The 15,330-nt window shown below is 55.3% G+C and overlaps 1 protein-coding gene across 1 annotated transcript in view; it reads left to right on the forward strand.

Annotated features, from left to right (window-relative positions):
• The window catches only part of Plxna1 (plexin A1), a 53,266-nt gene extending 49,399 nt beyond the window's left edge, over window positions 1–3,867 (forward strand). The window contains exon 32 of the mRNA XM_010636349.3: window positions 796–3,867. Within this exon, the coding sequence (XP_010634651.1) occupies window positions 796–891 (96 nt within the window). The 3' untranslated portion in view covers window positions 892–3,867. The remainder of the gene's footprint in view (window positions 1–795) is intronic.
• Window positions 3,868–15,330: the final 11,463 nt, after the last annotated feature.

Below are 15,330 nucleotides of genomic sequence, written 5' to 3' on the forward strand. Positions count from 1 at the left end.
GGCAGGACTGTGACAGGGTTTATAGGGCTGCAGCTGGGAGATGTCTCCAGGTTGAATGACTCCATGGCTGGGCTGAAGCTGTGGAGCTTCTTTTTCTTCATACAGGACGGACAGACTCTTGGGAGCCACAGGCCACAGGCAGGGCAGGCGCAGTTGGTGCCAGGGCACAGAGGCAGAGTGCACTGGGTGGCCGTCTGCAGGATGCCCTGGGGCTGGCTGTTTCTGGGTGTGCAGGCTTCTAGTCCCCAAGCCAGGCAGGGGCACTGGAGGTTCAGAAGCAGAGGGCCAGGCCTGACTTCTGCACTCAGAGCTAGTGAGGCCAGGTACCTTCTGGGTGCCCCAAGTGAGGGAACAGGCAACTGGCTGGAGGTGGGGAGGCCACAGAAGATGCTGGTCTGAGATCTAGGTCTTCAGATTTAAGGGCAGCAGAGCTCCAAGTGCCCCATCCTGTGTGGAGGTCGCCACTGAACTGAGAGAGGGCCTCTCAGGCCAAGGCTATGGAGCAGCATCCAGAAAACAAAGTCAAGGGCGAAGGAGGGGACAGACTCAGAAGCTGGGGTGGCAGGAATCCCGGGTGACAGCTAGGGCAGTGGAGAAAGACCAGCCCAGGGTCCCAGTGACTACAAGGGCCAGAGAAGCAGAGGAGCCCCGTGCTCAAAATAAAGGTGCAGAGAAGGCCAGGAGGGAGGTTGGCGGTGTGGCCATATGTGGAAGGGCCCTGTGTCATGCAACGCCGGTGACTGGGTGGCTGTCGGTGGGCCACCTCTGAGTCCGCCCCTGACTCCTCATCTGCAGATCCTAGGGGCACTGGAGAAGGACGAGCAGGCACGGCGGCAGCGGCTGCGTAGCAAGCTGGAGCAGGTGGTGGACACGATGGCCCTGAGCAGCTGAGCCCCTGGCCAGTGACCGCCCAGCAGGAGGCGGAGCCAGAGGGCTGTGGAACAGGGACCCCTGGAGACAGCTGCGCCACCGTGCGGAGAACCAGGAGGTGCTCGGGGCTGTCACACAGCCACCATCCTCCCGGCCTCCCTTCCTGGGCTCTCACGGCATGGCCAGGCATTTATCAGTATGGGTGTGACAGCACCTGCCTGGTCACCTCTGCCCAGGATGGCCTTCCCAGGTCTGGGCACTCAAAGGGTGGCCAGCTGGCCCTGCCCAGGGACTTTTGCCACCTGCGAGAGCTGCCTGGGGGCCTTCACAGGAGTAGAGGTGGCCTCCACAGGGTGAGGTCGGGGCCAGAGCCCCCAGGGCAGGGCAGCAGCCTGCCTGTCTCCCACAGGCAGGGCACGGGGCTGGGTGTCAGCAGGCAGCGCCTCCCTGGCTGCCACCAGCGGACCAAGTCTGAGGATCAGGGGCCTGGCTGGCAGCCGGTGGGAGGGGCACGCACCCAGGATCAGCAAGATGAGCTAAAGCCGTCTTGCCTTCTACATCCAGCGCCCCGCGCTCACCACCCCTCGCTGTCCTCAGATTCACCGCGTGCTCTGCGCGGCCGAGGCCGGAACGCCACGTCCACCTACAAAAGAGGCTCTGTCCCCTCCTATGGAGGGGCTGCCCACAGCTCCGAGGGACTCGCAGACGAATGGACAGGCAACCCCCTCTGTCCTCAGGGCTGTGCCTCTGGGAGCCGCCGGGCCTTGGGGCTCCAGCTACAGAGTGCATGTTCCCATTATTTATTCCCCTCTCCTCTTGCTCCTGCACAGCCGCCTGAAGTGGGCTGAGCCCTCCACCACAGAGCCCTCGAGGACGCTGCCCTCCTGCCTCTCTGCCCCTCCCACCGTGGCTTCCATTTTGGCCTTTCCTGAGCAGTAGGACACTGGGGACTGTTTTTGTTTTTAAAGGGAAACAGGCAGTCCACTGCCCTCTGCCTGGGCAGTGAGGGCGAAGTGTTCGACCCCTGCCAGCCTGGACAGCTTGGGCTGTGATGACGGGCAGGGTCTGAGGGCCTGAAGTCGGCTGCCACCCCTTTGCCGTCTACGGCAGGAGAACAAGTTTTTAACGGAACCCTGTACATATATATATATATATATATGTTGTGTGTGTGTATATATATATGTGGCTCTGGCCTCATCTCCAGCCCCAGTGGTACTATACAGTTACAAAAGGAGAATTCCGAAAAGCGATTTAGAAGAAAATCCAGGTGGTGGGAAAACACTACCAGGTGGCGCAGAGAGAATATTCGGGTCTCTGGGGCCAGAGCAGAGCCCCAAAGCCCGTCCGCATCCACCCAGCGCCCCGCACTTGCTGTGGACAAAGGAGTCGAGAGCCCCAACCTGCTGCCAGCCCCTGAGAGCTTCCAGGGTATGCAGGGCCTGTGGATTTGCATGATTGTGCTAGCGTTTAGTCTGAGTTGATCTTTTGCAAACTGCAAGTGTTGAATCTAGAGGTGGTTAGACCCTTTTTAAAGTTTTTTTTTTCTTTTTAAATGAATCAGTCACTTGTACAAGCAAACAAGCAGCCCACCCCCTTTTCAAGTTCACTTTTTCAATGGTACTAAAGATTCTAAAGGACTTTAAGGGACAGCTAACTGTGGCCAGACCTGGCCCCAGTGCCGAGGGCAGCATGCCTTGTGTCCGAGGGCTGCCAGCCTTGGGGTCCCCCCCTAACCCCAAGCAGTGTGAGCCAGTCGGGTCTCCTGGGATATCAGGTCAGGAGCTGCTCCCTCGTGAGGGGCTTGGTGTGTGGTTGGTGAACTTCTGACTCAGGGAGCTCCTCCACCCCGTGGGGCGCTGAGGGGGGCCTGGGCACCCTACCCCATGCTGCCTTCAGCCCTTCCAGCCCCCCTCAGGCCAGAGCTGAGGCCAGCCCAGCTGGAGATGATGCCCTTATGTCCTCCAGGATTCCCTTTCCTGGTGTATTCTGTCCATTATGACACCTCCTGGCTGTGCCTCAGTTTTCCCCAAAGTCTTCCCTGGATACTGGCTTCAAGTGGAAGCCCACAGTTCTTCCAGTCCCACTTGGGCCATGCAGGCCTCTCGGTTCCCGCACACCTTCCAGTGTATTTCCATCCATTCCCTTCCCTGGGCCTCATGGCCGCTGCTGCCCTGCTCAGTCCAGTCAGGTGGCCTCATCCACATAGGGAGCATCAGTGGGCAGTAGGACGGTATGACCGCCCAGCCCTGCCTAGCATGACTTCCCTGGGGGGACCTGGCCGCGGCTGAGCTCATGGCGTCTGCTCGTAAGCACTTTAGCAAACCTGTTTACACAAGTGTCAATCCAGCTGATTCTAAGCATGCTGTGTCCGAGGACAGCAGGTCTCCCTGGAGTGTCCCTGTGGGGCCCACACCACCTGCCAGGTCCTGGGCTTAGGCCCTCATTTCCTCTTGTCATTAATCCCCATGGTCCCCAATCTGTAGCACCCTAGGGACTGGGCCAAGCACCCTGATCACCTCTTGATGGCTTGCTAGGTGCTGTGAGCTCCGAGGGGGGCTGGGGGCCTGGTCAGAGCCCACTATGCTGGGCAGTGAAATGCCTGGGACCACCTCTGCCGCCCAGGCTGGGGCAATTTCTGTTGGTGTCACTGCCTGCCATGGCCCTGCTTCTCAGCCCCTCCCAGTCCTCCCGGCGCTAGGCCCCCTTCCCTACACCCAGCCTTGGAGTGCCTGGGCACCAATACCTCTATCTGTCCCTGAAGGCCCAGCCACCTGCCTGTTCTCCCTTGGCCTGGGGGGTCCACAGTAGATGGTGTAGAAGTGGGGCCTGGGGGCCCCAGCTCGCACAGCATGGAGTCCTGGGATGGCTGGCGCCTTGCGCTTGCATGGGAGCCCAGTGCCCAGCTCCTACCCTATGATCCCTTGCTGAGGGCCCTGGCCCCCACGTGTCCCTCCCAGCCCAGATCTGATGGCTCACTCGTTGGTGCTACACAAGCTAGAATAGATATATTTAGAGAGAGAGAAAGATATTTTTAAGACAAAGCCCACAATTAGCTGTCCTTTAACACTGCAGAGCCCCCACCCAAAAGAACAGTCACTCCTACGGGCTGAGCTCCCGGCCCTCAGCACTGCCTCTCTGGAAGCAGCACCGCTGACCGGCTCTCCTCCCGCAGATGTGTAAATACAAGGCGATTTCCTATTTTACTGTTCTTCAGATTTAGTACTTGTACATAAACACATTAAGGAGAGATTAAACATTTTTGCTAAAGCTCCTGGCTCCGGGATTTCTTGATGAGAGGTGTCTGGGGGCTGGGTCTCCTCGCTATGGCATTGGGGGGCTGCAGTAGTGTGACAGCCACACTCAGGGCAGCCTGGGGGAGATGCTGCTGGGGCTCCTGCCTGCAGCCCCTGGCAGAGCAGTGGGTTGGGTCATACCAGGGGTGGTGGCCTTAGCACCTGAGGACTTAACATGTCAGCACTCGGGAGGCTGAAGCAGGAGGATCACTGCAAGTTTGAGGCCAGCCTGGGTTACGTGGCAGGAGCTTGTCTCAACAACAAAACAGCATGTACAGTGGCCATATGTGCTCAGTGACCGCTGATGGCCCAGTGCCCCCAGGGCAGGTGCTAGGTCTCTGGGATGGGGTGCTCAGCCCAGGTGACACGTCACAATCCTCAGCTGAGACTAAAAGACACCCAGGCTGAACCCCACTTGAAGGTAGCACTCCACAGAAGGACCTGGGTGACTCAGCCTGGTTCCCAGTCCCTCATGGTGAAGCAGGAATCCTGGGACCTTGTTAAATGCAGATTCTGAGCCCAGGAGCCCGAGTCACCTTGAGGCCCTGCCATGAACAGAAATGCATTCCCCTCCTGGGAGCTCTGCTCGGAAGGCTTGGGTCTTTCACAGATCCCTGCTTACTCGCAGTGGAGTAGGTGTTCTGCAGGTGTGGAACTCTGGACCCGCTCTCCAGTTTGTTTCATCACCAGACTGGTGGCCACACCAAACCCAGAAGCTGGCAGTGGCGATTGGCTGTGCTCATCCTGGCGTCCAGAGATGGCCACAGCAGGTGAGGTGCATCCTGGGGATTCTCGTCTCTGCCCACATCTCCAGGCAGAGCTGGTCCACGCCCATAGTGTACTCCAAGCTGTTTGGCCACCGTCAGCCGTGCCAGTGAGGGAGCTCTGACAGGGCCCTGTGAGGTGGGGTCATCCTCAGCCGGAGCCCACATGCAGGTTGCCCAAGACGCTCTCCATTCATTTCCCAGGACTCTGACATCGGCTCATAAATCATCATCATCATCCACACCTTCTGCTCCCAAGCAGGCCCCTCCTCACACCTTGGACTTCAGGCACCAAGCTCCACCACTGGCTCGATTGCTCAAGAGAAATCAGGGTAATCATGAAATTGCATAGGAAACAAATTTAGCAAGTGTGGTCCTGTTTGGGGGTGACACGGCCTGTTCTCACTGCTTGATCCCCTCCAGCTCTCCGGCACAATCAGCCCTGCCTCAATCACCCTCGTGGGGCCTCTGAGGGAGGGCTCCGGCCCCACCACCCTAAAATCAGGCTGTGGCTGCCTCAGAGCCGCAATCAGCTCTTGCTGCTCCAAGGTGATCAGGCATAATTATGCAGAAGCAGCACCTTCTGATTGCCGCACACATCTCGTTGTTGCCTATCAGAGGCACCAAGACCTTCAGGCTATCAGGGCTGCGGCTTGCGGCTGCTGGGTCCTTGTTGGGTGCCTGTGTGTGGCAGAGGTGCCCACTCAGCACACTGAGAGCTCTTGGTCCTCCTCCAGGAACCCCAGAGCAGCCACGGCTAGGGGCAGAAGACAGAACACTGAAGATGGCATGGATTAAAAAGCCAGGGTTAACAAACAGGGTAACTGCAAACAGATGCAGGTGCCATGAAGAAAATACAAGGCTGGCGTGCAGGGCATTGCTGGGAGTGAGTGGGTGGGAAGAGCTGTGGGACAAAAAGGAGCCAGCCACAGTGATATCACTGGGGACGGCATTCCTGGGAACAGGGAGGGGCACCTGTGGCATCCCTTGCTGGATACCTATTGCCTTCCCACTTCCTCCGTGCATGTGGACTGTCCAGGGTATGTGACCTATTCTTGTCCTCTCAGACTGAATCACCAGAGCAGGACCTAGGGCTGAGTGAGGGTCCCAGGGAGCACAGCCTCCACCAGCCCCCCTGGGCATGAGGGACGAGCACACAGCTGACCTCTGTGCCTCAAGACCAGGCACGGGGAGTGATTGCTTCTGTAGCATAGCCCAGACCACACCAACGTACACCTCGGTGCCTTGTGTCAGAGGCAAGGCCTGGGGACAAGGACATGGGATCACTTGCCAAGCACACAGGACTGCTCAGGTACGGCCAGATGCAAGCTCAGCGGTCCCATTAGTCACATCTATGTGACCAAGGCTCTGCAGAGAAGCCCAGGAGCTTGATATCCGGAGCGTGGTGCAGAGCTGGGGTGACTGGCTGCCTGGTGAGCAAAGCCCCAGGTGCTAGGGATGTGGACAGCAGCCTGTTCTCTGCAGCAGGTTCCTGTGAAGCTACTACCAGCCCCTTGGGAGACTCTCCCAGCTGAGGTGCTGGGGAAACGCATTCTAGGGACCGTTGCTGCATCCAGATGAAAGACCACAGCAAGAAATACCTGTTAGTGTTGCTTTCCATTATATGAAACTGGGGAGAGAAAGTTTGGGAGGTGGGGGAGACCGGTTGACTCATGCAATAGAAAAGTCCAAGGCAATGTGTAGCCTCTGGGATGGCTGGATCCAGGTGCTCCTATGAGGTCACCAGAGGAGGAATCCATCCTTGCCCTTTGTCTTCTGTGGGAGCTTCATTCTCAGGCAAATTCTGCCCAAATTTGGGTCAAGGATGGCCACTAGCTCTGGGCTTATCAATTTAGCAATCTCATGTCAGCACATGAGTCCAGGTAGCAGTTCATTGGCCAACTTTAGGGCACATGTCTTTCTTTGAACCAATCGCTCTGGCCTGAAGGGTCAGGCACTCTGATTGGCCAGGTTGCATGCCCAGGGGCTATAGCCAATCCATTTGCACTTTGGGCCTGTAGTAGGGAGCTGGAGTGAGGGAATCTGGAGCAGTGTGCGGGTTCTCATGGCACCCGGGATGGCTGTCAGGAGGAGCTCGTAGCAGTTGATTATCTGGTCTCCTCCCAGAGGCTCACAATTGCCAGATGTGCACTTTGAATACACTTAAAATTCCTGAGTCCTGTCTGCCTCCCAGCTCTGCCTGTGAGCCCAGCCCTGCAACCTGGCTGCAGCTCTCCGCAGTCGTTAGTGAGCCTGGCTAGGGGACAGCAGAGTGGACGGAGGGGTCACACCTGCCTGCCTGTGGAGGGCAATGGACCCAGCACACAGCATTTTTGCAAGAGGGTTGGGGTAGGGATCACAAAGTCGGGGTGGTGGGGTGGCTCCAGCCTGGGTGACACCCTTCTCTGCTCCATCAGCCCCCACTCACCAACCCTCCACTGGGGTACCCCTGACACCTATGCTCTCCCACTATTCCCAGCCACCTGCCCACTTACCCCAGGGACTCCGTCCATTGGCCACCATCCAACTTACTTGCACCCTGTTCCCCTTTCTCTCCAGCCTGCCAGGTTAGGCTGAGATGAGGCTTCCAGGACCCTGCAAATCATGGCATCAATTTGGTCGGCTAGAATGTGGTCTAGAGGGTCAGTAGAGCCATGGAGTCATGGAGAGGTGACCTTGGGGACTGTGCCTGGTCCCTGGCACTTTCCTCTCTGGCTATCTTCCCCTGCCAGCATGAAGCCGCTCTGCTCCCCTGTCCACCTCTGCTGTAATGTTCCTACCTTGGAACTGGCCAACCATGGGCCAAAACTTCTAAAACCGTAAGCCAAATAAACTTCTCCTTCTTAAAGTTGCAGATGTCAGGTGTTTTGCCTGAAAACAAAGACAAGACAGCTGAACGGTATATGCTATGGTTTAGAGATAAAATATTCCCCAAATGTGTTCATAGGTGGAGCTTTTGGAAGGTGACTGGATTTGGGGGGTGATAGAGGACTTGAGGTGGGGTCTGGTCAGAGGAGGTTGGTCACTGTGAGATGGAAGCAACGGCCACTCTCATTTTCCCCTGTGCAGCTGGAGGGGGTGTGTGGCTTTGTCTGCAGCATCCATCCCTTCCCCTGCTTTGCTCCCCCTAACTCTCCCATTGGATGGAGGAGTTTGCTTCAGCGTCCTCCCTGGCTATCAAACCTCCGCTCCAACATGAGTGCAGCGAGACAGGCAGTGTGCCACCCCTCTCCCCCTCCTGCCACTCCAGATGCTGCTGTAGCCTTCGTGAAGCAGGGAGGGGGTGCCCTGGAGAGGCTGAGATCAGGAAGAGAGAAATCTGGGCCCAATAATTGCACACCCAGCACGCACAGCAAGCTTTCAGCCCCACCCCTCACTGACACAGGCCCGCGGGTCCCATATAAGCAGCAGCCCCATCCGCTTCTCAGGTTTAGTCTGGAAGGGCTCCCTCCAGGGTGCTGAACCCCTGGGCTGGAGCACAGGCCCTGTTAAAATAAAGTCTTGCTTTGGTGCTCCTGTAAACATGCTCTGGATTTATTTCTCGGGTAGTGACTGCAAAAGTCCTTTAATCTACTTTGGACAGAGTGAGTGGTTTCTTTCAAAAGAGCAATAAATACTCAGAACCATTAGCACCAAAGAGCTCCAGAGATCGCAGCCAACAAAGGTCAGTGGCAGAAATATGGTGTCTAGCAGAGTCAGCCTATGGTGCCCAGCACAAGGTGGCATTGCACGGTGATGGCTGGTAGTGGCAGTGACCGGCCCCTGGCTATGTCAACTGTGGGCATCCAGCATTACCTGGTGTCATCTGCTGACATCAGGGCTGCCCTCAGAGCTGCATTTTGCCAATTCACAATTTCCATCTGAATTGAGCCAAAGAACCCTAAGCCGATAAACTGTCCTTCCTTAAACTGTGGGTGTTGGGTATTATGTCCCAGCAATGACAGGAGTGACAAAGACAGGACATGTGGAAAGCACAAGGACCTGAGTTTGATCCCTGGTGCCAAAAAAATCAAAACAACCAAAAACTAAAATGTGGTCAGGGGAAACAGCCACATTAGGAGGGGTCAGGTCCGTAGTGCCCAGTGGGGTGCTGACAACTTGTCCTGTGTTCAAAGAGGATCTCAAATATTCACTCATCATAGCAGTGACAAAAGGCTGAGGCTGTGATATGCTGATTGCTCTGGTTTGATCACAACACAGTGTTTGTACGAGGATGAAAACATGGTGCCCTACTCTGTAAATATCCACAATTGTTCCATGTCTATAAAAAACACAATGTTTTTCTTTTTGCAGTACCAGGGATTAAACCCATGGCCTTTGCACTGAGTTACATCCCCGGCCCTTTTCATTTTCCTTTTTAAACTGTAAGTGTCTAAATTGCCTGGGTTGGACTTGAACTTGTGACCCTCCTGCCTCAGCCTCCCAGAGTGCAGGGAATATAGACATATGCCACCATGCCTGGCAACAGATTTGTTTCCAAAAGTTTGAGCCTTTCCTGGGAATGTATGTGCCCCAGGATGCAGTCCAGTGGAGGGGACAGCCCTGTCCTCTCACCCTTCACGGTAGTGATGTTGGTGAAAAACTTCTCATCCCAACAACCCCTGGCTACAGACTGGACTCCTGGACCCTCTGGAGTCACTTGCAGTGTCCAAAGCAGAGCCTCTCATATCTACACATCTTGGCGATGCCATTGCAGGGCGAGACTCTCGCAGGAGCCCTGAGCAACCCTCCTGGGCCTATGTGGCCGCATGGCTTCCATGACAGGGCCATCCCCACTGAGCTCTACACCCTAATAAGTTCTGTGAGCTCTGCCCCAGCCAGGCTGACAGAGGGGCTGGGGACAGAGGTTCAAGCTGTGCAAGCCTCCTGGCTCTGCCTGTCTGTCCCCAGCCTCTGCCAGAACCGCGGGTCTGGCTCCCACTGGCTGCCCACCCAGCTGAACCCAGCCGTCACACCTGGGTTTCCGTCACCTCCGTTGTGACTGACAGTGCCCTTTCTGCCTCAGAGTGGCTTCTATCAAGGAAACCAGGTCACGAGTCCTGAGACACCGGCGCAGGTTCCGGGTGGCGTGTGACACGCTCCTTTGTCCCCACTATCCACAGGTGGCTGCTGGATCTGGAAGCTGGGCCAGCCCAGGCTCTGTTCTCCACCAGGCAGGACCCATGTGCCCCTCTGTCCCTGCCTCGATGGTCCTCCTGGCCTCCTTCTCCCTGCACCCGAGTCCTCTGTCCACCCTGAATGAGAAATTCAGAAGGGAAACTTTACAGCCGAAGTGGGTACTGAGGGTCACTTGCCCAGAGTAGGAGGTAAAAATAAATATAACAAAGATGAGAGGGCCAGGTGGGCTTCCAGCAGGCTGCTGCCCAAGACAGGCTCTGATGAATCGGCAGGTGCAGGCGAGGCCGCTTCATGGTGGGACAGAGCCTCGGCTGGGTCAGCCAGCCGTTCTTCCTGGGCACCACTGGCCTGGCTGCATTTGGGCCCTGGGTCCCCTGCTCCCTGCACCGGCTGCCCCCTCAGAGTGGGCCTCCCAGGGCAGTTGTGCACCTGGCCAGCAGACCCTGAGCCTCCGCACCCCTCCTCCCTGCCCAACACATCTCTGTCCTGATGGCTGTTTCCCTGGAGAACCCTGGTGTCCCGTCTCTGGGTGCTCCCTGAAGCGCTCACTGTGATACCCCATGTCCCCCCATTGCTTAGTGGGGCCCAGTGCTGGCTCCATGCCCCTGACCAAGCACCCTCCCTGGTCCTCTCAGCTACTCTGAACCTTGGACCTGGTTCTGCTCGGCTTGGCCCTGAGGGGTGGGACATTCCTGTCATTCCGTGCTCCTGGCAGTGCCTAAAGGACGCGGAGGTAGTGGGCAAAGGCAGTTGTGGGTTTAGCCTTTATCTTTTTGCAGTTCTGGAGGTGGAACCTATGGCCTTCACACTGAGCTACATCCCAGGCCCTTTTATATTTTTAAAACTTTTGAGACACGGTCTTACTAAATGGCCCAGGCTGGGCTCAGGCTTGTGATTCTCCTGCCTCAGCCTCCAGAGTGCTGGGATTTTTTTTTTTTTTCTGGTACAGGGGATCAAATTCAGGACTTTGTGCTTGCAAGGCAGGCACAGTGCCACTGAGCTAAATCTCTAGCCCACTACTGCTGGGATTATAGGTGTGTGTGACCCCATACCCAAGTAGGGAGAGGGATTTCCAATTCTTGTTTGCTGCTCCACAGGCCAAAAGCAAGAATACCCATGGCACAGACTCAGTCACCTCTGACACAAGGGCAAGGCCAGGGGTCAGGGGTCAAGGAAGGAGGCTCTGTCTCTCCTGGTGGAATTGAGGAAAAGGCAGGTCTGAGGGGGAAGCCTGACTCCGCCTTCCTCACAGACACAGCCCTTGTCACCTGTGGGGTGAGGAGGGACTGAGAATTTCCCTGCAGCCCCTGGAAGCGTACAGAGGTCCTAGGAGGCCAGCAGATTACTGGGGGCTGAGGCGGCAGTGTGTGTCTAACAGCCAGGGGCATCCAGTGCTGAGGTACAGTGAGTGACAGCTCCAGGGACGACCTTGTACACAACAGTCTGCACAAAAGGCACCATATGGCATTGTGCTGTGCACCACCCACACAGCTGGACTAGGTGGATGTTCCACTGAAGGCTGACAAAGGAAGTGACTTCCCTTTCCTGAGTATCAGGAAGACCCTCAATGTTGCCTTAGGGCCCAAAGCCATCTTGGGAAGAAGGAAGGAAAGGCATTGAAAGTCCTAGGAGGAAACTGAACTGGGACTGGGACGTTGCATTTTTTAAGAGAGATCATTGAACTAGCACTAGATTGAGTTAAGTTTAAGATTTTCCTGCTTCCTGGCAGTGCAAGGTTATAGCCACTGATTAAAAAGCTACATGAGCCAGGCATGGTGGTGTATGCCTGCAATCCTAGTACACAGGAGGCTGAAGCAGGAGGTTCCCCGAGAGTTGGAGACCAGTCTGGACTACATAGTGAGAACCTGTTTCAAAAGAGAAAAGCAGCAGCGTGAACAAAGGAACCTGAACGGGCAGTATGTACTTTCACCCAGAGAACCCACAGGCCCAGGGCTCCTCCTGCCTCACCAACACTTGTTATTATGTGACTCTTGATTACAGCTACCCTAGGGGTGTGAAGCTAACAGCCGGTACCTCCCTGCAGTTTTGACTTGCATTTTCCTGATGGCTGCTGACGTTGAGTGTCCTTTTCTGGATCTTTTTCGGCCACTGTTTAGTTTCTTTGGAGAGCCATCTACCACATTTTCCCCCACATTTTTGTCTCCTTATTACTGACTTATAGCAGTTCTCTGTCGATTCTGGATTCACGATCGGATTCATTATCAGATAATGTGATTTGCAAACTTCTTCTCCCACTCTGTGTGTTGTCTTTTCACTTTCCTAACAATGTCCTTTCACTACCATGCTCAGAATACAGAAGGAGAAAAACCAACCTTAGGTGGTGTAAGGACTTAGCTTCGACTGCACAGCCGCTTCCTCTTCTGTTTCTGGAGTGGCTTCCGGAACTGCGGGTTGCCCCTTGTCTGAGTCATAGGCTCGGTCCCTCACCCCCGGAAGGGTCTTGCTTGTGGCAGTTTCCCAAGGACTCCTCACCGCCTCTTCCTCCTACCCTCTTCCATCCTCACCCTCACCATCCCGCTGGATCTCAGTTGCTTTGTTGGTTATTTGAACCAGGGCCCAGGATGGTGTCAGGAAGTCCGTGGTACGATCGCTAACTGCAGTGAAGGTTTAAAGTTTTAAAAATTATTGCAATAAGAGACACACTGCCATGAGTCCCCTCCCAAATTGTCCTCCTTGCTTTGCTTCAAACACATCCCATGGTTCTTCAGACTGTCTGAAGCAGCTCTGGTTGTGATCTTTTGTGAGTATCTTTAGCTGCACGGAGGTGGCTGCCTCGGCGTCCTCATGTGCTTTAAAACATTTCCCTTTCATGATCATTTTGACTTCCGGGGAGAGCCTGAAGTCATCTGGTACCATATCTGGCAAACAAGGTGCCCGAGGACACAGCGTGACATTTTTATGAGCCTGCCAGTGGCATTCACTGTATTTTTGACCACATCTTGTAAAGACATGGGAAGGAAGCCTTCTGGAACTGCTTCAGAAAGTGGCAGGAGCAATGGGTGTCCCTGCTTTGCTTCTCTTGCTGGAACAATGGCAGCTCCACAGTGGCACTGAACTGCCACAGCCATGGTGGGCACCGCTGTCAGAGGCAGGACCCTGCTGTCCCATCAGGGCACCAGGCAGCCTGCAGTCTTAAACTGGGCTGGGGCTGCAGTCCATGTGACTGCAACAGCCCTGCTGTTACAGGGGCTTTCCCTGTCACATGTGCCAGCGACTTCTCTCAGACCCTCCCGTCGTCCCTCAGGGCTGGGCGTGCAGACTCCCGGGCTCCTCCTTGTTGTCTGGGAGACAGCATGGCCAAGGTCGTTGCCTGTGACTGAGACCAGTGCCTCCCAGCCATTATCACATCCCTCCCGGCCCTCCTGAAGCCATCACTGCTGCCCTAAATGTCCCAGCTTTTTGTGTCACTGCTTCCCCACTCAGAGTTGGGGGTGGGCGCCCACATGTGCATCCTGGATTCCTGTGCTTTGACTGTGGTCCCTGGGCCAGGCCATCAGCCTCCCTGGGCCTCAACAGTGACAAAGCTCAGCCCACCCCCTGGGGGTTGGGGACAAACAGCGTTGATAGGACCGTCAGGTGTCTGCAATGCTCACAGTGTTCATCATCTGTGACTGAGAGCTACCCTGAACCCAGGTCCTGCAGCCGTGCACACTCTGATGTCACACTCCCGAGGGGCCAGGGAGGGCCCTGGGGATGTCTTCCTCAGTGTCCTCCTCTGGCTGTTCCTTGGTCAACAATGGCTGAAATGTAGTCACGTGAAGTCCTGACAGTGGGAGGGGCTGTCCCCAGGATGGTGCGTGCCCTGCCCAGCAGGAGTCTCTGTCCTCATCACAGGGAGTCTCCACGGGCCAGTTCGGGAGTCCTCACAAGGGGCAGCTGGCTCCAAGAGTGGGTGCTCCAAGGGGAGGCTGGAGAAAGCTGGAGTCTGTGCTGGCCTGGCCTTGAAGGTCAGGCGTGTCTTTGCAGAGGTCGGCCGGCCCCACACAGCCCAGAAGGGAGTGTCAAGGGGTGGTGACAGGTGGAGCTGTTCCAGGTGGAGAAGCAGGGCCTCAACCTGGGCTCCCTCCAGGCTGCAGGCCCTGGGGGCTCTGCAGGACGGGCTCGTACCAGACAGCCTGATGGAGCAACCAGGGCCATTTCATCCTTTCCTTCTCACTCTTGAACTGGAAGTTTTGTCCAATTATTTCCATCACTTCTTGTGTATTAACATAAATATTTAAAGCTATGAATTTTTCTTGGAGGAGCATTATCTCCACAACAGTGTTTTTATTACTTCTGAATATTGTAAGTTCGGGTGTTGCTTTCCTCCTTGATCCAGAGGTTGCTGAAGAGAGAGCATTAGCATTTCTAAGCAAAGTCCCTTTTTCTTAGTTCTGTCTAGTTTTACTGCACTAGGAGTAGAGAAGTTTTTTCTGTAATTATTTTTTGATTTTTTTTGCCTCAACTGTGTGGCTATGTTGTTCAGGCTAGCCTTGAACTCATCATGCAGCCCAGGCAAGCCTCAAACTCACAGTAATCCTTCTGCCTCAGCCTCCCGAGTGCTGGAATTATAGGTGTGTGACACCACACTCAGCTATATTTATTATTTTTTAATAAAATAAAATGCATGTGATTGAAACATTCTAATTGTAGCAATATCATGCATAAGAAAAAACAGGTCCAGGTTAGGGACAGAGCTCAGCAGTGAGTGCTTGCCTGCCCCTGGGTTTCACCCCAACACTGCAGAAACGAACTAGCAAGCAAGCAAGCAACCCCTTGTCCCTGTCCTGCTTTGCTGCCAAGCATGGCCCCTTAGGTAGGTATTTGCAGCCACGCTCGATGATGGCTTTTCTGCTAGGGACCCTACGTGTCCAACACAGGCTGCTGATTCTGGGCATTTAACTATGAGGCAGCCCCTCCGTTGCACCCCTGGACGTCCCTATTGGGATTTGTGGTTAAATCCATTGCCGACATTTCTATTGCTCTGTGTGACTATCATTCACAGCCAGGCCCTAGAGTGCACTATGATTATGCTTTTTTCTTGTGCGATTTCTGCTTTGTAATTGCCCTACTTGGGGGCTTGAGTGGTTGTTATTATTGTTATTCAAATATATTAGGAAGCCCCCAATTTAAACTTTTTCTTGACAGCACCCTGCCTAGAGCCCCTGATGTCTGAACTGGCTACTGCAGTGGTCTTGGTTCCTTCTGTCCTCATTGCCTCCCCATGTCCTCTCCCTGGCCCCCTTCCTGGTTTGTGCCCTCCATGTGCACCAAGCACATTTTCT

This window comes from Fukomys damarensis, unplaced genomic scaffold (assembly GCF_012274545.1).
Source record: "Fukomys damarensis isolate Sample0158 unplaced genomic scaffold, DMR_v1.0_HiC HiC_scaffold_37, whole genome shotgun sequence".
NCBI classification, from domain to species: domain Eukaryota; kingdom Metazoa; phylum Chordata; class Mammalia; order Rodentia; family Bathyergidae; genus Fukomys; species Fukomys damarensis.